Below are 23,575 nucleotides of genomic sequence, written 5' to 3' on the forward strand. Positions count from 1 at the left end.
TGAATAACAAGGAAGGTATAAGAATAATTGTAAGGTCCCAATAAGTTTTATGAAAATTCGAGGACGAATTTTTATAAGGGAGGAAGAATGTAATACCCCAAAATAATTAATTAGCTAATTGGACCACGTGTCCAGTTTTGAGTCGCGGAAGTGGCGATATTGGAAAGTTTTCCGATAAATAAGTTTCAAGTAGGTCGGTTTTGAGAAATTAACTATGAGAAAATTAAGGTTATATTTCAATTCTAAAGTTAGAGTTGGAATTAATAGGGAAAATGTCAAGAAAAGTCTAAAATGAAGTACAGGGACCAAAGTGGTAATTTAGCCACTTTGTGTCGAAAATAGAAATATTGGAATTTGACGGGAAAGTACTAATATCGAGATTTGTATTATTTATCGGATATAAATAATACGTATAAGTCGTAATAAAAGAGTTTATTGATTTAGCTATGGACTAAATCGTAGGAAAGAAAAGTTTGAAAGATAAATTGTAACAAGGAAAGAAAGAAAGGACCAAAACGGACTTTTAGCCATAATATAAGGATTATCATTTGAATGAAGGAAGGCATCAGAGAGTGAGGATCCAGAAGCTTCATTTTATATCGATCAACTTCGTTTCTTTACGGTTTCTTCGTTCGACGTCCGATTCAAGCGATTTTCGCGGCCATCTCTTCGGAATTAAATCCTCTACTGATCTTGAGCTTTATTTCAAGGTAAATCTTCGGATTTTTGGTGCTAAAAGCAAGTTTATAGGCTGTTTTAATGAGATTGTGATTTTGGATTGAAATTGATGTTTTCGGGTTTACTATGACGTTTTTGAAGAAACCGAGATATGGGTATTGAGCGTGGGTATGTTTAGCACGTCGGGATTGTGGCGAAACCCCGGAAAATCTGATTTCCGGGGCTGTGCACGTGGTACACGACCGTGTACCACGGGTGCACGAACGTGTACTGATGTACACGAACGTGCACCTAGCGAGGTACACGATCGTGTACTGAAGTACACGAACGTGTACTTCTCATGGTACACGAACGTGTACAATGAGTACACGAACGTGTACCCCTGAGGTGCACGAACGTGTACTCAGTTGCACGATCGTGCACCCGTCAAAATGCACAATGTGCACCCTAACTCGCCCCCACGCGTATACAAACTATAATTGACCTAAGTGTTTGACGTTTAGGGTAATTGGACGTGGAAAGACGGATTTCGGACTTTGAGAATCATTAATCTCGAGATTAGCTCGACGTTTTAGGTAAATTATAAAATGGAGAACGTCAAGGACGTTAAGCGATTCTCAATTATGAGAAATAGTATTCGCTAAGTCGTTTATACGACTAGAGATATTGAATACGTAAATAAGTGTAAAACAAAACTAAATCCTAAAACTTAAAAGTATTATACGTATAAGAATATGAGAATCACGTCTAACTATTAACGATTTATCAGACGTGTCTGCGAGTAGTGAAGTCAGTAGAGGCGGACTAGCAAGAGCGTACTATCAGATCGATCATATCATTTCTTGGATTGCGGTCACGGTGAGTTGCACTTTACTTTCGTGTATTATCGATTAATATTATGTTGATATCATACTATATATATATATACTGTTTATATGCATCGCACTATATATATATATATGAATTGTTGATATGCTACATGTTTTGATTAAGTTTTAATGTACGAGAACCTAGTATACGATCCAACGAAACTAGCTACCTATTGGGTGTCAATAGGCTGCGTGATCACCAGTAATCGAGTCAGTCTAGTGTGTCTGACTATAAGATATGATTTGAGATGCATGCATGGTTTGATTATGAAAACTTTGATATGAATGCTATACGAGAGTGAACTCGGTTACAGTGTAACCTGAGCCCCGTATCTAGTAGGTTGGACCTACCAGTGGGTTGGACCCACCTCTTTGGGATTAAGAGATATGTTCTGACTGACGTGGTTGAACGTGAACGCTCCCGGGTCAGACTAATGGAATCAGTATGATTTGAATAATAGTGAGTTACGTTATGTTTCAGGATTATAGTTTCGAAAGGATCGAGTACTTGTTCATATGTATTTTTATATTGATATTGATTTGAAATGCGATGCTATGTTTTTAAAATAATACCGTTAGTAAACTGTGAACTCACTCAGTATTTCCCCAAATACTGACCCCTCACCTTTGATGTCTTTCAGGTGCTTAGCTTGTGGACTTAGCTAGAGACCAATTTTGAAGTCCAGAAGTCAGCTGTATATGTTAGTTTCTGACTTCTGTGAGTGCTGCAGTAGTGGTCCTGTGTCAACAGAATAGTAGCCTAGTCAGCAGTTTATTTTGATTGTATATATCAACTGCTGTATTTGTCTATATGCTTTTTGATAGGCTACGTACGTTGTATGTGATCCACGGCCCCAGATGCCAGTGGGATGTTTGAAACACTAACTGATGTATATAGTACCGCGAGGCCAGTTCGTACAGGGTACGGTAACTAGAGCCCGCGAGGTTTTGAAACAGTTAGTGTACATATTCGGTTATATGTTATATATATGTATATATTTGCTTCCGTTGTTTGTTGTTATTTGTTTATATTATATTTGCGAAAAATAAATTGTGATTTTAGGCTTGCTACGGGTTCCGGAGCTACCACTCCCGTTCCCTAGCGCCGGTTGCGGCTCAATAAATTTTGGGTCGTGACAATACCTACTAAACTTCAAATAGAAAAGTGATTCCTATTTAATAGTGATTATACTTGAATAGGAAAGGAATTCTTTATTCAAGAGAAAGTTTTATTGAGGAATATTTTCCAAAATAAGTTTATCTTCCTACATTAGAGTTTGTATCCGAATAAGAAAGAGATTTCATATATTCGGTCTTTAGGATAAGATTCTTCATACATATAGGTTCTTGACGAATCCCTCAAGCGACACATTTTCTGCGAATCTTCAGAGATATCGGTCCTTCTAGGGATTCACATGTATCTACTTTTGATCTTCAAACTCGGCAAATCTCATGAACTCGGATGCTGATATTATCAGACTTTCGCCTTTCGGGCGAGTACTAGGATTCTCCCATGAGATATATTCTATACGACTTGGTTCCACTATATTTATGCTGGAATTCAGTTTTCGTCAGTAATCTACTAGTTAGGGTCCCACTCATGTGAGCATTGTCTTAAATTTTTTTTTGAGATAATTAATATAATATTTAATTCTAAATTATAATTACTAATCCATAACTTTGTATATATAATTTTTAAAATGAACTTTTTTATGTTAAACTTATTTAAAAAAATTCTATGTTGAAATGCTAATAAAGATAATTGACCTCTAATTCTTTCATTATAAATTAATCCAATATTTATTATTAAAATTTCAAATGAACTTACATTAACATTAACTAATGAATTTTACAAAACATTAACATTTAATAAAAAAATTAAAAATTTAAACATGAAAATTCACTGACTGTCAAACTATAATCAAAAGTTAAAGTATTTAATTTTTTTGCACCGAATAATATGTGATTCAATCAAGTAAAATTGTATGAACAAAGGGTCACCCTTAAACTCATGTTTCAAAATCAAATAAGTTAGTTTTAACTTTTCAAGTCAATCGACCGAAAGCTTGTATTTTCAGGGTCAAATAAATCACTTGAGTCAATTAGCCTCTCAAAATTACGTCTTCGGAAGTCCACATTTGAAATGTACAATTTCAGGATTACTTGACCTAAATTAAGAGAGTTTTTGATCTAGTTGATCCAAAAAGTTAAAATAAATTTATTCGACTCCGAAATCACAGATTTTGGATCTAATTGACCCAATAAAAATTGATTTGTTTGATCGCAAGACACAAATTTGAGGGCCACATTGCCCTTTTGTTAAAAATTGTATCCCCCGAGTGAAAATCCTAATGCCAGCCACTGACTACAACAATCAAACGATAAAAGATAATTTGAGTTAGGTAGAAATAATTATTCATATTTATATCAATAATTTATTCAACTTAGGACTTGACAGACTCTCCAGAGTTGACACGAGTCCTGAGTAAGCCCTCTCCAGTATTGTAAGAAAAAGGTATTGCCATTATTAATATTTGTACTAAACTAATCCACTGGAAGTTGAGAGTAAAAAGTAAAGATGGGGAACTAAAGTCTTGAGGGCATCCCTCCAGCAACCACTAAAGTTTCTCCTGTAATATATGAAGCTTCATTAGATGCCAGAAACACAGCTGCAGACGCCATGTCTTCTGTAGTACCAAGTCTGTTCAGAAAGGTTTGCTCCTCGATCGATTTCCTCTGCAACAACGGCCAAACCAATTTAGTTTGCTATGCTATAGGCAACACAGTAATTAACGGAATTATGTACTTACAATGGCATCACTTTTTGTGATGAAATCAGCAAAGTGTGTTGGTACAAATCCAGGAGCTACACAATTTACACGAGTATCCGGTCCCATTTCAGATGCAAGAGCCTGATCAACAATTAGAATTTTGGAACATAAAACACAAAACAAAATAATCAAAACCAGAACGACAATGCATAAGGATAAACAAAGGAAAAAAAGAGACTGAATTAAACAAGATCCTATCTTGACAGTTACACTAAAACTTCAACCTTTTTGATGCAAAACTAAGGGGTTTCAGGAAATGAGGCAAGGCATGACAGCCATCGATTAAAATTATTCATTTTTACAGACATTGATCGGATAATGTGATCACCTTAAAGATACAAGTGTATAGCAATGTATGGTAAAGTAGAAGATACGAAAAGAGGACAGAAATAGTAACCTTAGTAAGCCCAAGAAGAGCAGTCTTTGTCACCCCATACATAGCAAGCGAAGCAGGAGGACTGAAGGCGCTGATAGATGAAATAAGAATAACGGAAGAATCCTTCCGCAAGTAAGGAGCCACATCCTGCAAAACAAGAAGCAGTAAAGTTTGTGAGAGGGCATGTCAATAAAAGTGAATTGGGATAATCCATCAAATGTGTAGTAGAAAGAAGAATAGGAATTAAACTCAGGAAAAAGGTAGCAAACCTGTATAAGTAGGATAGAGGCTTTGACATTAATTTCCCAGAGCTTGTCAAGAACAGATTCTTTGGTCTCCAAAATAGTCACAGCAGATGGATTGGCAGCAGCATTCGAGACAACCACGTCGATTTTTCCATATGTCTGATGAAACATCAGATATATTAATAAAACATTTAAGGTGGAAGGGACTAATTAATTACAGACCGCCAATTGATTGGAAACAATGAGTATTGAGCAAGTTATAGTTACAATAAACACAATTATACAATTACCATAACAAACAATAATGGCAAACCATAAATAAAAAAGAGGAAGAAGACTGATTGAGAGAGACCTGGACAGTTTGTTGAATAAGATTCTTCCTTTGTTGAGCATTGGAGACGTGGCAAACCACACCCGTTACTTGAATGCCTTCTGCTTTGAGTTTGTCCACAGCTTCATCTACGTTTTTCTGGATCCAAATAAATTAATTTTGTAACTTTTTATGATCAGAAATCAGGGCAACTTTTAAATCCTAGAGCAGAACAAAAAGGGGTACCTGTCTCCGAGAAGAAATTACGACGGAAGCCCCTTCCAAGGCAAGGCGACGAGCGATTGCGAAGCCGATGCCCTGAGTAGAAGCTGTCACAATCGCTACTTTACCTTCAAATCGTCTCTGCTGCTGCTTTCCTGTCATTGTTTTTGGATTGAATTGGATTGATGGATCTTTATAATTTGTCGGAATTGAAGCTGCTGATAATATCAGGAAGCTGTAATAACTACTGATTAACCAATTCTATCGTTGTTTTCGAGGACAATTTATATTAATCCATCCTCGATTTAATCAACTTCTTTACACGCATCATTTAAAATAGAGCAAATTACTCTAAACCCCTCATATATATTACTCCCTTCATTCTGAAATAGTTGTCGCTTTAGCCATTTTCACACAAATTAAGAAATCAATAAATATGTCTAAAATTATAAGTATCTTTACTAAATTAGCCTTTCTTGAAACTTGTTAACATTAATTAATATGATTTTTTATTTGTATTTTTGTTTTCCTTTCAATGAATTGATGAGGGATATATGTGGAAAAATAGCAATAAATGCTTTCTTGGTATTCTAAAGTGACAAGTATTATGGAACAAAAAAATCTCCTTAAAGCGACAACTATTTCAGAATGAAGGGAGTATATTCACAGTTTGATGTGCCTCTTATTTAAAGATCAAACAACTTAATATATCAGCTTTAATTGACAAACGCTTACAATCTTCTGCTAAATATAGTTATCATATCATTATCACAATTAAATATGAGATAACAAATCATTTGAAAATAAGATAGTAAATTGTTAAAATAATTAAAAGTGATTATCAAATCGTTTGAAAATGAATATAAAATTATTAATAAAAGCTTCTAATTGTTCATGAATTGAAAATGAGGTATTAAATTGTTTAATTTTTAAATAAGATGTATCAGAAAATATTTTACGAAAAATATGAGGAGTTTTAGAGTAATTTGCTTTTTAAAATAACCTAATAAATAAAATAAATTCATTTTTAGATTACATCCTTTATAACATGTGGTAATTTTCTGAAATACATATTTTGTTAACTTATTTACATATTTACCTGTCAAGCTTTGATTTTTTTTCGGACTTTTTTTATTTACGAAAAATACCTTTTTTTTAATTTCGCAAATGCCTTTTTCGGTTTTAATTTCAGTTTTCGGTTTTTTCGGTTCGATCAATTGCACAACCATATTTTTCAGTTTTTAATAAAAAAAAATTATAATTTTTTCCCTAAAATTTTTATTTTATTTTTTTATAGTGTAGCAATAGTGTATATAGTGTTTTTATAATGTAAGATTAGTGTGTATATAGTGTATTTATGGCATTTTGTAGTGCTTTTTTATGGTCAATACTATGAAACACTGTAAATACACCATACACGCTGTAAATGCACCATAAATATACTAAAAAACGGCAGAAATACACTATCAATACACCAAAAATACTACAAATGCACCATAAATCAATTTGTTCTTTACAAAATCAGTAGTAATAAACAACTCTATAAATAAAAGAAACACAAAATAAATAATTATATGAATAATAAAACAATTTTATAAACAAAAAATTATAGATCTACAATAATTGATTTACAAAATATTTAAATCATTACAAAAAAACCTAAAAAATTACACAAATCTAAAAACGAGTCGAGAAATCCATAGCGCGAGCGGGAAAGACAAACAGACTAGCACGAACAGAAAAGAACGGAAAAACGACCGTAAACGACGAAAAATCCATCGGAAGTAGACGAACAAAAGCGCGAACAGAAAAGTAACCGGAGGTGTTAAACTGAAAATCAAACGAAAAAGAAAAAGAAAAGAAAAGAGAACTTTGAGAGAAAAGAGAGAAAAAAAATAGTGGTTATATAAAAATTTAATTTAAAATGAGATAAAACTTCGTTATATAGTGTGTATTTTTGGTAAATAAGTTAACGAATTACGTAGCTTTGGAAAATAAAAAAAATGGGATAAAATGGTGTAAACTAAAAACAGGTATTTGAAAAATAATCTCTTATAACATCAGATAGGACATTTATTTCAATCAAAAGAGTTAAAATTTAGTAAAAGTATAAATATAGACTATATAGTGCATATTAATATTTTATAAATAAAAACGTGCAATATTAAATTAAAATAGAATATATACGTTTTAATTTATCCTTGAAAATTTCGATTTTTCACGATTCTTATTCTTAGGCGCAGCTCATAGTCATATACCAAATCACGTTACTCCGCCTCACTTCAAATCAAAATCAAAAACAAAAACCAAATCCTGCATTTACTCCACACTTTAACCAACAATCCATCACATCAAACCTATATAAGTGGAATACGTAGAATGGTGCAAGAGTATGTATATAGAGAATGTCATCAACCGCTTGTATCATCTTAGGTTTCCTGAACTAAAAGTATGTATGTAGTTATGCATATGGATTCCTGAACTTGTTCAAAAGTTGAGGGATTTCATAGGCCAGCATGTCATCAACCGCTTGTATCATCTTAGGCTTCAATTTCTCAAATTTGTCTATGCTATACCCATTCAGCACTTCCCTGAAGTGATCCACATTTGGGAAGTCTCCAGCTGCTAAATGGAACTCCCTCTGCACCTGCTCTCACAATACAATATGATTATTATTACTATTAACTACACATAACCAACATTAACTTCACATAAGCACACCCATACAAACCTTCCCAAATTCTTCCTCTAAATTATCAATGAGGCGCTGCTGAGTCTTAGCCTTCCCCATCATGGCAGGCATCTCTTTCTTCAGATGGCTTATTATGTATGCATGTATCTTAGCCGCTCTTGCACGCTTCACAAACTCATTGATCTACACATAACATCAACATATAATTAATTATATACACCCATTGCATGCTAGTATAACTATGCACATATTTGCTCATGCTGCCATCCAAAATCATATCTATACCCGACGATCGCAGGCCTTCTTAGGAATATCAACCAAGTCCATGAGCAGATCATCTTGTTCTTTTTCAAAAAGTTCACGAAACAATGGGTTGACATTTTCCTCGTCAATAGGCTTATCATTAAATGAACTGCAAAACCGAGACAGGAATACACCTTAGAATACACCAATATTTAAACAATTTGTACCCATTTAATGGACAACGCTCTATCTCCAAATTGTGTTTATTGACAAACACCGCATCAGAAATGACTTAACGTGCAATGAAGGATAACTTCACAGTAAAATGTTAAACACGAATCACATGCAGTATAAGCCCCAACTTTCGCCTATATGTAAGATGCAATATAAGGTTTAAAGTTATGTGAACTGTATTGAGATATCAGCTTCCTTAAAAAAATAGTTGCCTATCTAGCTTTCCGAATTAAATAACTTATTTAAAGAGTAAGAAATTAAACTTTCACCTATATGCAAGATGCAATGTAAGGTTTAAAGTTATGTGAACTTTATTGAGATATCAACTTCTCTAAAAAATATTTGCCTATCTAGCTTTCTGAATTAAATAACTTACTTAAAGAGTAAGAAATTAAGAACATACCCGATATAAACTCTCGCAACTTCTGGAGTATTTAGAACTTTTCCAAGTGACCACATTAATGCCCCATAAACTCTCATCAACTACAAAAAAGGTGATGAAAGTAAGCAAGGAGCGTAGGCAAACTTCTGTAGCTCAAAATGATACAATTATACATGCAGTGAAAAGAAACTCCAAACCTGTTGCGTATCAACTTGGTCTGCTTTATTTAATACAACACGTATCTTGTCATCATTGCCACGCAAAGATGCAATAACCCTCTTAAACTCATCACTTATATCAAGTTTATGAGGGTCAAACAATAGAAGAATGATATCAGATTTTGCTGCAAACCATGATATAACACCAGTAAAATCATAACTCCTTTGTGTCCGTTGCTTCTCACCAGACAGAACCCCAGGGGTGTCAACAATTGTGATTTCATCCAGCAACTGCAAGTGTATTTATAGAGATGAGATGTCAAAGCAAATATAAAGACCGATAGAAATCACTCTAGAAGGTAAATGCAAAATATAACATACAGGATGTGGCATTTGCGAGCACTCAAACTTTGATAAGAATGCCCCTCCAAAAGATGTCAGGCCATTAAATGGCATATCTGCGTGAACAGCAACAGTATTCCCAGGTATAGTCCTTTCATCAGGTCCAGACTGATTTTACGAGGAAAACAAATGAGACACCAGAAGCTACCATGATAAGCATCCATCATAGAAATGAAATGAAAATGTAATATTATCAAATGACAAGGCTATTAAGAACTAAAAACACAGTTCAACACAAAATTCTTCTGTAACAATACTTTAACATTTGTGTTCCCAGATAAGGATATCGAGAAAAAATATGAATTAATTAAATAATTTTAATAATGATAGCATAATGAACATGACTAGTCCTACCATCACAACAACAAATCTATCAGTTGTTGGCTCTGGTCCAATGTGAGCTCCTGCACAAAGAGAAAACAAAAGTGATTAAGGAAAACTATGACAACTCACAACAAATATTAATATGTAAGAGAGCAGATATATAAAACTAACCTGGGTAGTTACATCTAAGTAAATGTTTTATAAATGTTGTTTTGCCAGTAGAATACTGGCCCAAAAGCATAACCATAGGCTTGGCATCAAAGTCACTGTTCGTCTAAAAAATAATTCAAAATGGATGGTTAATTAAAGCTTTAATATCATACAGTTTACATCCTGCATACAAGTGCTAGCACCTAGCAGTATCTCAAGACTATTTTTAATAATATACACGCTAGAAAAAAAAATCAAAAAAGTTCAACTTTACCATACCAAAAGATAAATAAGTAAATACTTTCAATGCACTTACCAATAAGGGAGACATGAAATCATTAAAACGGTAAGTAACTTCCAAAGGCTTAAGTGTTTCAATGTACAGTTTCTTCAAGCCATCAATGATGGATGTAACAGCAATTAATGGCATCTGAACAGGAGAAGGAAAATAAGAGAACAGAAGAGAGCTCATAGTAAGGAAAGAACAAGGAAGTAGTGTATGTTTGTACAAGAGATACTATTGAACTCAACTGACAGTTGGCTTGAAAAAAATTTAGCATCAAAAATAAATTTGCACAAAAACTCAGCATTGACATTACAGCATAAATATATAGAGAACAAAAATATAATCATGTAAAATGTAGGGCCGCCTACCTGGATTAATGTTAATCAAATGCCACACATTATGAAAAAGTTCCATGCAACCAGAAAATGAATGCAAAAGCAGCTAACTGCATAAAATAATTTGTTCAAAAAATACAATAATAAATAAACAAGCCAACAATTTAAAAAAGATAATGTAATATAAATATTTACCCATGACATCAATAGAACCAACAAAAATTACACATTTAGGGAGGAGAAAAAGGAAAACAAAAGGCTGCCAACATTTGTTAAGGAAAAAATATAGAGACAAGAAAGAGAGGCCAAAGAGGAGGAAGAGGAAAAGTAGCTCAAACAAAGGACAAGGAGTATTTGTTGTTGGCAAATTGTAAAGTATGCCTCACCTTTCTTGATGATTTTGAATTATATCGGTGAGCAGTTGTTGATGGTTGCAACTGAGCAGATGCTTCATTTCATCATTCATAAGCAACAAAACTAGCTTAGTAAACAATCAAACATAAATAAAGTATCAGATGAGCAAAAATGTGGAGCATCTCACCACTAATTTCCGGCTGATTGTGTACTGTTGAGCCCTTCTTTCGCTTGAAAAATATAAAGAGGAATTATAGTAGTAATAATAGTTGGAGCGTTGCATCTAAGTAAATAAAAATGAGATGAAGCAGACAACTTACAAGTAACAAGTCAGTAATGCCTTCCATGAGAGGAGGTTGAATATCGCCGGTGGAAGCTGAAAGGAAAGTAAATGCATCTACATAAGTGGTGTATTTGTTTAAGAAGGGCATCATACATTTTTGAATGATTCTAAAGAAAAGTGAATACTAAAATATGGCCATTAAGATGGAGGATACAGAATTCTGCTTAGCCAAATGGTTAAACATCAATTTACTAATCTGTGAAAAACATTGCAATGACAAATCATTTAAGCATAAATTAAAAAAAAAAACATGGACATGATTTTTGTAAATCAAAATACCAGTAGTTTTAAGAAGATGAGAGGTAATTTGATGTCCTGCTTGTGCGAGAGAAATAAGCTGCAGCAAAGCAAATAATTAGAGAAACAAATGAGAGAGAGTATATGAGAAAGGATTTAGGTTAAGTAAAATAAAATAGAGAACCTGCATAGCAGTAACGAACTCTGAGAAACCTAAGAATCCCTGGCGTTTAGAATCTGCAAGGGCCCAGACCTTATAGCAAAGGCATGAAGAGAGGAAAAAAAACATAAGCATTTGCATCAACATTAATTAATGTACAAAATGGAAGTGAGATGAGAAACCTGTTTGAGTTCCGGGCGAGAAAGGTTGGACAAAGAGAAGAAGGTAGCAGCATCGTCCCCAGTGATGCGCCCATCGCCATCTGTATCGCAATGCAATAATGCAATTACTGCCAATTAATGAAACGAAAAAGGCAGTTTACGAATAAAAACCTGAATCGGCTACATCGAACCACTCCTTATACAAATGTTGCTGCGCTTTTGAGCACGATACACCCGATTCTTTTCCTAGTTCCATTTTTACTTTCTTTGCTATAATTCGTTTGACAAATCCAAAAACAGTGACAAGAAGAAGCTTAGGAGATTTTTAATGTGTTAAGCGCGCACAAATGATTTTTGAAATTTCAATTAGTTTCACAAAGTGGCTGTGATTATTTCTTGCTGGCATTTAAATGACCCATTGCCCTCGCATATTTTTATTTTTATTTATCATTTACTCAAATTGACAAACAAATTTAGATTAAATATAAATATTAAAAACATTCACTTATTCAAACAAACTAAATTAATTTATAGAAAAGGTCTAAATCTGGACGTTTAACAAGAATATCAATTATATTTAAACTTATAGTCAACTTTGATATGTTTTGTTTAAGTTGTAGTCGATTTCATTAAAGCCTTCAGATTTCTTTTGTTTTATTTGGCTACAATTGAAACAAAATAAATCAAAATTGACTATAATTAATATTTGATAGGTTTTGATATAATTCAGATTCTCGCTGAATGTTTTGCATTTACTTGATTATTAATAAGTGTAAAAAAAACACTATAAGTATATTCATTTGATGTAGCAATAAATAACTGTGTGTCTATTAATCTATATTATCTTATTACTCTTTGAGTTCTTTTGCTACTTCTTATGTTTTATAAAAAAAATTGTGGCTTTTATATATTTTTATCAATCCTCTTTCTTGTGAATGTGTTTAATATAATCATCACTTATCTGCAAACATTAATGATTATTGAGTGTATAATTTGAAATGAAATCAATTTAGAACAGAACGAGTAATTGTGATAATAGTTGCTTTTTCAAAAATTACAAATCTAATTTTTATCCCAATTGTGATAAGTTTTAGAAATGGGATATTTCATCAATTTTAGAAAAATAGCACAAGGAAGCTAAAATTAAGAAATTAATCTTTAGATGCTTTATCATTTCTTTCTAAAATATCATAATAAAGTATTTCGTTATTGGGAAAAGTATGAGCTGCATACTAATAAGTCAAATAAAAATGTAGCAATACTAATAACAGATATGACAGTTAGTAAGAACATTTTGACAATTAATTATGTAACCATAACTAAGAAAACATATATAAAAAAATCTTGCACGAATGGTTGGTACAAAATGATAAAATATCATAGTAAATTGATATGTTTAGGAGATATGAGAATGAAAAGTGAGTGTACTTGATATAATAAATCAGCAGCAGCACGAAAGGTAAGAATTTATAATTTAAGGAACAAAAGTGAAAAATTGTAGCTCTACTACTACTCATCAAGACGAAAGTCCCTGCAGGCATAGTCTAGAAGCAAGAACATTGTAAATCGACCTCCCCCCAGTGTAATAAAAAAAAAACGAGGAACAGTAAAAAATGAAAATATGAAATTTGTATGATATATATAGTCCCAAAAAAAAGCATGTTCATGGCTTGCACCCCCATGGGAATAGACACCAGCGGACCTGCAATCAGAAAAGTCAAGTATATATGTATATATGGGAATTAGTTGAGCAACAAAGTAAAAATTGGACAGAGTTACAATTGATAACCTTTGATGGAGAGGAAGTAGAAGTTGGCTGTGGTGGAAAATGGGTGGAGGCAACTTGTTTCTCTTCTTTCACTCTGTTGAAAATGACGGTAAAACCTTCGCCTGAGCTGGGGTCTGCTTCGTCCCATGCTCCAAATTTCGGGACTGATGCTGTCCTCTGATCGGAACACATATCAACAATAGTTTAATCACCGCATATATCTCACTTCTCCTATATTATACTCTACTATTTGCTATCTACCCTTATGTCTTATAATTTTTTACTAATGCACTTCCACTATTAACTGTATCTCTATGTTGCACAGAAACAAAATCATTCAAGCGAAACAATGTTTTTATAAAATTAGTTTAAAAGCATAAATTTTTTAGAGTTTCAGAAGCATTTGCGGAAACATAAACGAAATACAGAAACATAGGACTTGATAAGGCTATTGTAGTACTTACTCTTTCATGAGATGGTTGAGCTGTGGTTGGCTGTCTAAAATAGTTGCTGGAAGATTTCTGGCGTCTCTGATAATCAGATTTGCTTTTGTGGGCTGCACTAGAACTAACTTCTCTTGGTCCATCGGAGGCTGATGATCTGTATTGGACTTGATGATGCAAGAATGCATCTGGATTCTGTAGGGGATCATTTGGGTTTATCTTGTCTGTTCGAGCGTTGTCAAAAAAAGCAGTGTAAGGTACATTATCATCACTGTCCCAGTCACCGAATTTGGGAACCTTAGAACGTTGCTCTGCCTGTGAGGAATTGAATAGAAGTTATGTTTTTGACATTTAATGATCTGAACCACAGAGAGTTAATTAGGTGTAATTATTCAAGAACTAACAACATGATCAACTAGTAATTAAAAAAATCTGATAGCTTTTTTGTGGTTGAACAAGCTAAGAGTATGATACTTGTGTTGTTCACTGATATTAACTGATCAGAAAATAGAACTGTTTTCATAAGGCCTTTCTAACAAGCATATATAAGCATCTATCCTTGAAACTAAATAGTAAGTAAGCAATGATACATAGGAAATTAAATACGAAAACAAATTAGAGGACTACTTACGGAAGCCATCGATCAGTTGTAGTGTAGACTGTAGAGAATGCTTCTGCCTTCTAAACTTGTTAGCCCAAAAACTATGGAGTATAATTAGGTGGCTGGTGGAGGAAATTTCGAGGCAATTTCACACAATTATTCCATCACCACAAAGTTCCATAAAACCAATGGAAAGCTGTCTCAAAGCCAAAACAAGCAGGCCATACCCAAATCTATTTCTTATTATAAGAATAATTTGAACAACACATAGGCACATTCACACGCACCGTTGGATCTACATTAATTTTCTAATTTAACAAAAAATATTTTAATCTATTAAGGACAAGCATAAAACTCCATCTTAACAAATAGACATATCAATGATTGTCCTTAATTGATAAGGAATCCATGATCATTTAATTTGAACACAAGACAAATTTCAAGGAATTTAATTTTGTATAATCCATGCGGTAGTGAACAATTAAACAAGAATAGAAATTTGTCAGACCGGCTTTGTGATTTTATATATAAAACATCCTCCTATAAAAATCATCTCTTTCATACATTTTCAAGTTAATACTCTTTGTTTGTTACATTATTCTCATTGTTTACACATATATATTGTGATAATACTAGGAAATGATGTCGAAAGGAAGAGCTGGCGCATTCTTATTTCGAAAAAAAAAAACATATATAAATACACACATTACTGCTTGCCAAGTCAAAACCAAAAATATACGAGACGATTTTGCATGAAATGGGTACCAATACCAATTACCATGGCCACTTCAAATGCTGGGAAACATTATACAAACTGTGAACGCGTCTCCTTCTTCCTTGTGATATGCTCAATCAACTGTACACATGCTTAATAGAAGTGCGCAACACCCATATATGCAATAGATTAGAGCTCATACAGCCGAAGTGTAGTTGGAGTTGACACACTTTTACGTCCAGTTCACTGCCGAAAGAAAACAAGAACAATGCGGAAAAAACAAGTCAGTAGAGCATGTCTTTCACAGCTACAAATTTGTATATAATAACTTTTGTCTATTCAAACTGTAAATCTTCAAATGCAACATTTATATCTATCCCATCTTCATTATACTTACTTATCGTCTTGTTAAGAAACCAGAGCAGCAGCGCCAACTCAACCCCAAATATAGTGTGAAGCCATGTTCTGTCCATCATGGACCCGTACAACGTCATTCCTGCCTTATTGTTTTCCATATATGTCACTGCACCAATTGTTTTAAGCATTACTCAAACATTCAACAAACCTTACAAAAATCAACACTCTTCCTCCTACTAACCTAAGGCCTGCCTCTTTTGGACTGAGATTGTTTGTGCAAAAAACACCATTTTGATGCTGCTGTCCAGATCCTCATCTCTATCGTCATCTTCATCATCCAAAACCCAATCAATGTCCACTTGCCCACTACAAGCACTCTGATTTGTTGGTGTCTCCCCCTCCATATCATCATAAGAGTTGATTGTGGCACCAACATGCCACTTGGCAGCAAGGCTTGTGATGGACTGTGCTTTGTGGGTGACCTTTGCTGCACTTCTCAGGCATATGAGGAGCCCTGTTACCAGGTTAATGGAGCACAACTGCCCCCCAAAAATCGAGCAAATTATAAGACCTTCTTTTCTTATATCTAATAATGCTACCTACTTATCAGATTAATAAAGGCAGTGAAAAGAGATACCAGTAGTTCTCCGGCCTCAAAAATGTTGTTATTAGCACTAGAACGGGTGGTGACAAGCAAGGACATCAACTGACTGGCAGTTACCAATATAAGAGACAGGAAGATGAACCTTCGAAAGCGATGGCTAATGACACGGAGATTTCTTCTGATCCTGAGGTGCTCCTTCAAGATTGAAGAGACATCACTTTCCTTTTGAAATACTTGAGCAAAATCCTCAAGTCTAAGTATTTGCAAAAAGCAAATCAATCGGTAGATAATGCAGACAAAGATGTAAATTGAGAGTCGATAAACCCAGGAGGACAGCTGCAATATGCATACAACGGTATCACTGAGAAATTCGTTCTTGAAGTAGGGTATCTGGGTGGTTCCGGTGACGTACCACCATATGCGGTATGCGCTCTCAACAGCAAAGCAGGGCAGAACAAAATTGCAAAGCAACATCATGGATTTCTGCAAGAATTGAAATTCAGTAACTAGGATGAATCTTTTTTTGATGTAACTGATAATATCAACAGCATCACACATGTTAATCACTGTTTAATAATGAATTGCATCATAATTAAGTAGATGTGGAGCTAATAAAATAATATAAATAGAAAACCTGGAGCTGTTGTTTGTAACGTCGGCTGATGGTGTGGTCTTCATGTTGTAATTTGTCGAGGAAGAGGAACTTATCAAAACCATACTTGTGAGACCAAGAAGAGAGAGTGAAGAAAGAAATGATAGCAAAAGTGGAAAGAGACAATTGAACGACGGCGTCGTAAGGCCTCTGATGCTTGGAATCACAATCAGCGCACAGAAGCAAGAAATGGGAGATGAGAGGAACGCCGATGGCCAGAAGGAAGAAGATGGACCATGAGAGAGCAGCCCTCCAGATGTTGGATTGATCAAGGCATACACAGTTGAGGCAGAGTCGGAAGCTCTTCAACTCAATGTCTTGGGTGAAAAAAGAGGAAAGCTTATTAATACTCTTCTTGGAGGACACCAAAGGGGCTGCTGAAACTTCGTTCTCCATAATCAAACATTGGCAGAAGAAGATTGCATTTATTTAAACGCAGAGAGACGTCAATGGAACGGAATTTGACCTTTGCTTCATAAGCCACCCTATTTTGTCTCCTCCGCTTATTAGTTAATTGAATTGGCACTGTTACAGAGTGATGTATTTTAGGATGTTCCCCTCCAAAAATAGCAACACTCATGATCTGTATTTTGCTTTTTAAAAGAATTCAATTATTATTATTATGATTTTAATCACAATTTAATAATTGAGTGCGTGATGTGGATGTGCAAATAAGTCTTCACCACGGACAAAGTAGTACTAACTGCCCTAATTCAATCATCTCGTGATAAAAAGCCCTCCACGTATAGCCTATGTCAGCACTCAGGAGTTGCCTTCTGTTGGGTGCATCCCTACCTACTTTTGACTAAAAAATAGATCAGCTAATCACTCATTTGTTTCAAATAATTCTTACTGTTTTAACTAAATTTATTTTCTCAATTTATCTAATAATTTAATTTCTCGATGTATTTTGATATCAAAAATTTATAATTAAAATTAGTATGACATTATGTTAATAAATAAAATTTGTATTAAAAACGAAAATATATACTATTTGAATAAACTTTTACTCTTATCTGAAAATAATTAAATAATGTAGAAAAATTATTTAGTTCTAAATATATTGTTTATGCTGGCAAGAGGAAGTGAATTTTTTTGTTGGCTTTGAACTGAAAATGAGAGATTCCTGTAAAACAGAGCCCATCATGTGATGTGAAGGAAGAAAAAAGGGACAGACCAAACCACTTCTCGTTCTTTCTTTTATTAGGTAGGTAAAAAGATGAACAGTGCATTCCAAAGCCCAAACCCATAATTTGGGAATTGGCCCAATTGTTGCCAAATTCCTTCATGCATACAAAGACAGTCCCATTCCAAAGCCCAAACCCATAACTGAATAGTCTTAGCTCTCTGCGGTGGTGGTGGCGGCAGCGGCTAAACTGGAATATCCGCTCACGCCAACCGCCATTGTTGGCCAAACCACAAACGACAAAAGTTTGTTTTTCTTCTTATTTTCCGAAAACAAGCTTACAAGTTGTTTATGACGCTCTTCTCTCTCTCGCTAACTGCACAGTTCCAATTCCAGACTCCAATTTGCTTAATTTCCTTTGTTTGCTATACTCGATTGTTTTCAAATTATATAAATAAATAAAAATCAATCGTTTTCTCTACAATGGCGACGAATCTCTCACACACGTTATATGCAAACTCATCAGTTTCATGTTTCACCTCCCCTAGCTATAGGCCTTTGCGTTTCATTCCTCTGATTTCCCCTCCATCTAAACTGAAAGCTATTGCTATTGGGTGGGTTTCATCTGCTCTCTTACTTTTCCAATTTCATTTTTACGTCTAATTACTCATCTGCCTTTTCATTTCTACAGACAAAGAAAGCTGTGCAAAGTCCAAGCAACAGTTTTGCGAGATAAGGAGGAGAAAGTGGTGGTGGAGGAAACAGCGTTTCAGCCCAACACTTTCACCGCTGATCCAATTGATACTTCACCATCCCCTGCTTTTGAGACATGGGTTATTAAGCTTGAACAGTCTCTCAATTTCTTTCTCACGGTAACCTTTTTTTCTCTATGTTCTTGTAAGACCTCCAAGAATTCATCTGTTGTTTAAATGGGGACTGCTGCCACCCTTATTTTGATTTTGGTTTACTCTTGTACGCAACCTCATTATTTTGCAGGATTCAGTGATCAAGATTCTGGATGTTTTCTACCATGACCGAGATTATTCTAGGTTCTTTGTGCTCGAAACTATTGCAAGAGTTCCATATTTTGGTGTGTGCTAATCTTCTTTCTCTTATTTAACTACTTTTCAAACTCTTATCTATTGCCAATGTGAGGAACTAATTTCCTCAAAAATAGCTACCTGGAATTCCTTGAATTTATCATTGCTGTGATTTTTTCCGTGTGTTTGCCATAATTATAATCCCGCTGGCTAAGGAATCATCTTGTTATATTAATTCATTGGAGTAATTTCAAATATGCTTGCATACATCATAACCTCGTCAACACAGTTCCAATACAAATGCACTTCATTTAGAATTAGATCACAGCAATGAGAAGTTATTTCCATAATTTTGTACAACATATAATGTCTTCTAATTTCTAAGTCATCTAGTAATTGTTGTGTTATCTCCAAAAGTAAAGTCCCAAGAAAATTCTTCTGTCTCGGGTTTACTTCGAAAAATATGTTTAACGTTGGCATTACTGCTGTTTGTGACCTTCCATAATTGTTTGATCATTGTGGCAGCTTTCATGTCTGTTCTGCACATGTATGAGAGTTTTGGTTGGTGGAGAAGAGCAGATTATATCAAAGTACATTTTGCTGAGAGTTGGAATGAAATGCATCATTTGCTTATTATGGAAGTAGGTGCTTTTATATTGGTAGATATACATTTTTTGTTGTAAATTTGTTGTTCATATATCTTGTTAAGCCAATATCTTTTGTAACTTTGTTTTTCATATGTTGCATCCGATATGGTTATTTGAATTAATGAAGTGAAAATATAATGTTGACAAGTGATATAATAGACTAAATAAGTTAGGACCAAAGTTCCGTAGCTAGAAAATTGAGGAAATGCAGAGGGTGCTTTGTAGGACGACCTTGCATAATACAGACTCACACAAACACATACGGACTTCTACTCTTGCATTTAAATATCTTTTGCCTTCTGATAGATTCTCATCTCTAGAACAACTGGAAATATTAACAGTAATCTCGATGCAGGAACTTGGGGGTAATGCTTGGTGGTTTGATCGGTTCCTTGCTCAACATATAGCAATCTTTTACTATATAATGACGGTCTTCATGTATGCATTAAGTCCAAGAATGGCTTGTAAGTTCACCTGCTTTTTACTGTTTAATTACTTTACTTATCATGTTATTGCGGTCCTAGGATTGCGTTCTTTCTGTTTCATAAATAGTCACAAGAACTTCTCACTGGGTAGTTCCTCAATAGTACAATGTAATGAAAAAAGGATCAATGTTGTCAAAATCGCGTTTCAACTCGTACGATTTTACGATTTTACGAGTTATAATGATACAAACGATTCAACTCGACTTAAAAATTGAATCTTGATAAAATCGTTATGAATCACGAGTTAGATCAATAAAATCGGTAAAAAAGCGATTTTGAAACCTAGTTTAACGATTTCACTTTTATGTGAAATAAGATTCAAATAAGTGGGATGATTGGGCTTCTGAATTGACAAAAAAAGCCCATATTCTTTAGTTAAACATGGACATGCAAGTTTATGAAATCAATTCCTATTTTCTTTAATTATACTTGACCATTAGCAAAGAAAAAAAATACCCTATTTTCATAAATTTTCCTTTTTCGTTAACTTCTTTTAAAATAATATATTTTTTCTACTACTATTTTTTCTTTTAAATTTACTCCTATTTTTTAACTTCAATAATATATCCTCTATGTTATAATTTTCTTATAATTTTAATATAATCAATTTTTTAAAATTTTACTCCCTCCGTCCCACAAAGATAGGCCACCTTTCTATTTTGGGCGTCCTAAATTATAGGTCACCTTCTATTTTTAGTTTATAATTTTAAAATTAAAAGTCTTAGTTACCCCTAATAAATATACATTGTTATCTTCAATTTAATTAATTGCTCCATGTTTCAATATGGAATAAATGCCAATTCTCAATACTAATGTAAAATACACCAATACAAAAATTAGTCATTAATATGTATTTATTTATCTAACAAAATATTAAAGGCTAAAAATGGAAAAGTATATAAATAAACTAATTTTAACTAATCTAACTATATTTTTCTTAATTCCCGTGTTTGTCCAAACGGCCTATCTTTGTGGGACGGAGGGAATATTAAATATAGATATTATATTTATTTTTTAACACTAAAATTGATAATTATTTTTAATTTGAATCAAGTTATTTTTTTAAATTGTACTAAATATAAATATATTAGATCTATTTTTTAACGCTAAAATTGATAATTATTTTTTATATTATTGAATATTTAATTTTAATTTTAGTTTATCTATAAATACTTTTATTCTTTAAATGAAATGATTTTTTTATTTTAATCATTTATTATATAAAATAAGTGATTGTAAATCACACTGTTAATAGAAAATATATTTAAAATTGATAAATAATTTAATAGAACTAAAAATTTAATAATATCTTTTTAATATTTGTATCTTAATTTTCTTAAAAACATATTTTATGCAGTCCGTAGAATCTTACGATTTTACGTTACGAGTTTATAATCCTCATTCCGATTTTTCATTGAAAAAGCGAGTTTGACAACATTGAAAAGGATCCAAGCTTTCCTTTATAGGCAAGCTTAATCTTTTCGTTCGGAATTTCATTAGATGAATATACCTCATGAAGTCTAAATTATGTTGGATTCTCATCCTCTTGCTATTGACAATTTAGTTAAGAGAAGAAAAACACATTATATTTAAGAGTAAGTGGATGTTTGGCATAGATTTGAGAAGGCAAATATTTCAAAAAGCTAACAAGTAGAGCTTCTCTAAAGAGCTGTATTATTTTCTTTGATAATGTGCATAGCATAACCATTAACCTCAAGTAATTGTGCCAAACAGGGCCTTGCTCTCCATGTGTACTTTTAAAAAAGCACCCAAATGATATTATATAACAAACCAGCTGTCATTTAACTTAAATTGATGACTTTAATCCGTAATATTTTTTGTCATTGCAGATCACTTGTCTGAATGCGTGGAAAGCCATGCATTTGAAACTTATGACAAATTTATCAAGGCACGCGGAGGTATATTTAAGAGCTTCATAATGTTGGCTGTTAATGACTCCATCAAAGATTTATTTTACCTGCTACATGTATCTGCAGCACAAAATTTGAGACAAACTATAGAATGATTGATTTTTTTTGTTAGTTAAATGAGTTAGTAACTAATCTACAGTAGTGTTACTCATGCATAATATGATAATGATTGGCTTCAATAATCAATAATCAATCTTTGATTTGGAGGATACCTGCACAGTCCCTGATGCTGTCAAACATTTAGATGATTGATATCCCCATATAGGAATGCTACGTTCTAATTTGTATTGGTTCACCTTTTCTGTATAGAGGAATTGAAAAAACTGCCCGCACCTGAAGTTGCTGTAAAATACTACACTGAGGGTGACCTATACTTGTTTGGTAAGTATGTCTTCTAGAAATATGTCATGGTGTAAACATATGAGCTAAATCTGATATTTTCTCTTATTTTCTTACCAGATGAATTTCAAACGTCCAGAGCTCCAAATTCTCGAAGGCCGAAAATAAGTAACGTATCCAACCTAAGTTTTTTTTTTGAAGAGATATTTCTTGTTTATGATTAAGGTTTGGGAAAGGAGGAAGAGTGAATAATGATGTATGTTTGTTTGTTTTTCAACTATGTTGTGTTGCAGATAATTTGTATGATGTGTTTGTGAACATTAGAGATGATGAAGCTGAACACTGTAAGACAATGAAGGCATGCCAGACTCATGGGAACCTTCGGTCTCCTCATTCATATGAGGAGGAGGATATTGACGAAGCACCAGGCTGCGTGCTTCCTGAAGCAGATTGTGAAGGAATTGTGGACTGCATAAAGAAATCTTTAACACCAGTTCCATCAAAGCAAGAAGAATGAAGAACATACATGAATAACTGTAGAATTGTAGAATGACGATACCGTCAATATACCTCCTCCTTCACATATAAAAATGTAAAGAGATATTTGGAAAAGTGAAAGAAAAAAGAAAATTTTAAGTTGGAGGTCAATCAAAATTGTATGCATCAGAAATATCAAGACTGGCCTCATACAAATGTCTATATATACGCATGCATTGATCATATATGTCAATTTTAGTATATCCCTCTAAATTAAATCTACTCGTTGTTAGATTATGTTTATTTTTTTTACTCTGTGTATGATGCTAGGATTAAAAAGGAAGATGAGAGAATAATTTGTCGTAATGAAGTTTGTTTAAAGTATGTGGAAAGCAGTG

At 33.5% G+C, this 23,575-nt stretch overlaps 5 protein-coding genes across 6 annotated transcripts; 1 reads left to right on the forward strand and 4 right to left on the reverse strand.

Annotated features, from left to right (window-relative positions):
* Positions 1–3,945: 3,945 nt before the first annotated feature.
* On the reverse strand, positions 3,946–5,843 carry LOC126668512 (tropinone reductase-like 3). Its single transcript, XM_050361722.2, has 6 exons — positions 5,556–5,843; positions 5,352–5,468; positions 5,024–5,158; positions 4,776–4,901; positions 4,358–4,459; positions 3,946–4,283 (listed from the first exon to the last, which is right to left on the reverse strand). The coding sequence occupies exons 1-6, from the start codon at positions 5,691–5,693 to the stop codon at positions 4,134–4,136; spliced, it is 768 nt and encodes a 255-aa protein (XP_050217679.1). The 5' UTR covers positions 5,694–5,843; the 3' UTR covers positions 3,946–4,133.
* A 1,975-nt stretch (positions 5,844–7,818) lies between these two features.
* Positions 7,819–12,408, reverse strand: LOC126681631 (EH domain-containing protein 1-like). Its single transcript, XM_050377179.2, has 16 exons — positions 12,164–12,408; positions 12,014–12,093; positions 11,856–11,924; positions 11,714–11,771; positions 11,412–11,467; positions 11,279–11,321; positions 11,124–11,185; positions 10,433–10,546; positions 10,138–10,240; positions 9,997–10,046; positions 9,622–9,750; positions 9,280–9,531; positions 9,104–9,183; positions 8,509–8,635; positions 8,263–8,406; positions 7,819–8,178 (listed from the first exon to the last, which is right to left on the reverse strand). The coding sequence occupies exons 1-16, from the start codon at positions 12,246–12,248 to the stop codon at positions 7,993–7,995; spliced, it is 1,638 nt and encodes a 545-aa protein (XP_050233136.1). The 5' UTR covers positions 12,249–12,408; the 3' UTR covers positions 7,819–7,992.
* Positions 12,409–13,439: 1,031 nt separating this feature from the next.
* On the reverse strand, positions 13,440–15,196 carry LOC126681642 (RPM1-interacting protein 4-like). Of its 2 annotated transcripts, XM_050377196.2 has the most exons (4): positions 14,835–15,196; positions 14,225–14,518; positions 13,782–13,937; positions 13,440–13,694 (listed from the first exon to the last, which is right to left on the reverse strand). In XM_050377196.2, the coding sequence occupies exons 1-4, from the start codon at positions 14,841–14,843 to the stop codon at positions 13,656–13,658; spliced, it is 498 nt and encodes a 165-aa protein (XP_050233153.1). In that variant the 5' UTR covers positions 14,844–15,196; the 3' UTR covers positions 13,440–13,655. The 2 variants fall into 2 exon arrangements, with proteins under 2 accessions (XP_050233153.1, XP_050233147.1); XM_050377190.2 differs by lacking the exon at positions 13,440–13,694 and having other exon boundaries at positions 13,701–13,937.
* Positions 15,197–15,345: 149 nt separating this feature from the next.
* LOC126681637 (uncharacterized) lies at positions 15,346–17,671 on the reverse strand. Its single transcript, XM_050377183.2, has 5 exons — positions 17,115–17,671; positions 16,514–16,963; positions 16,118–16,415; positions 15,917–16,042; positions 15,346–15,765 (listed from the first exon to the last, which is right to left on the reverse strand). Exons 1-5 carry the CDS (start codon positions 17,526–17,528, stop codon positions 15,752–15,754), a joined length of 1,302 nt encoding a protein of 433 aa, XP_050233140.1. The 5' UTR covers positions 17,529–17,671; the 3' UTR covers positions 15,346–15,751.
* An 810-nt stretch (positions 17,672–18,481) lies between these two features.
* Positions 18,482–23,438, forward strand: LOC126665158 (ubiquinol oxidase 4, chloroplastic/chromoplastic). Its single transcript, XM_050357870.2, has 9 exons — positions 18,482–18,872; positions 18,950–19,130; positions 19,255–19,348; positions 19,824–19,939; positions 20,301–20,409; positions 22,281–22,349; positions 22,671–22,742; positions 22,821–22,868; positions 22,994–23,438. Exons 1-9 carry the CDS (start codon positions 18,742–18,744, stop codon positions 23,215–23,217), a joined length of 1,044 nt encoding a protein of 347 aa, XP_050213827.1. The 5' UTR covers positions 18,482–18,741; the 3' UTR covers positions 23,218–23,438.
* Positions 23,439–23,575: the final 137 nt, after the last annotated feature.

The sequence above is a fragment of the Mercurialis annua genome, linkage group LG1-X, assembly GCF_937616625.2.
Source record: "Mercurialis annua linkage group LG1-X, ddMerAnnu1.2, whole genome shotgun sequence".
Taxonomy (NCBI): domain Eukaryota; kingdom Viridiplantae; phylum Streptophyta; class Magnoliopsida; order Malpighiales; family Euphorbiaceae; genus Mercurialis; species Mercurialis annua.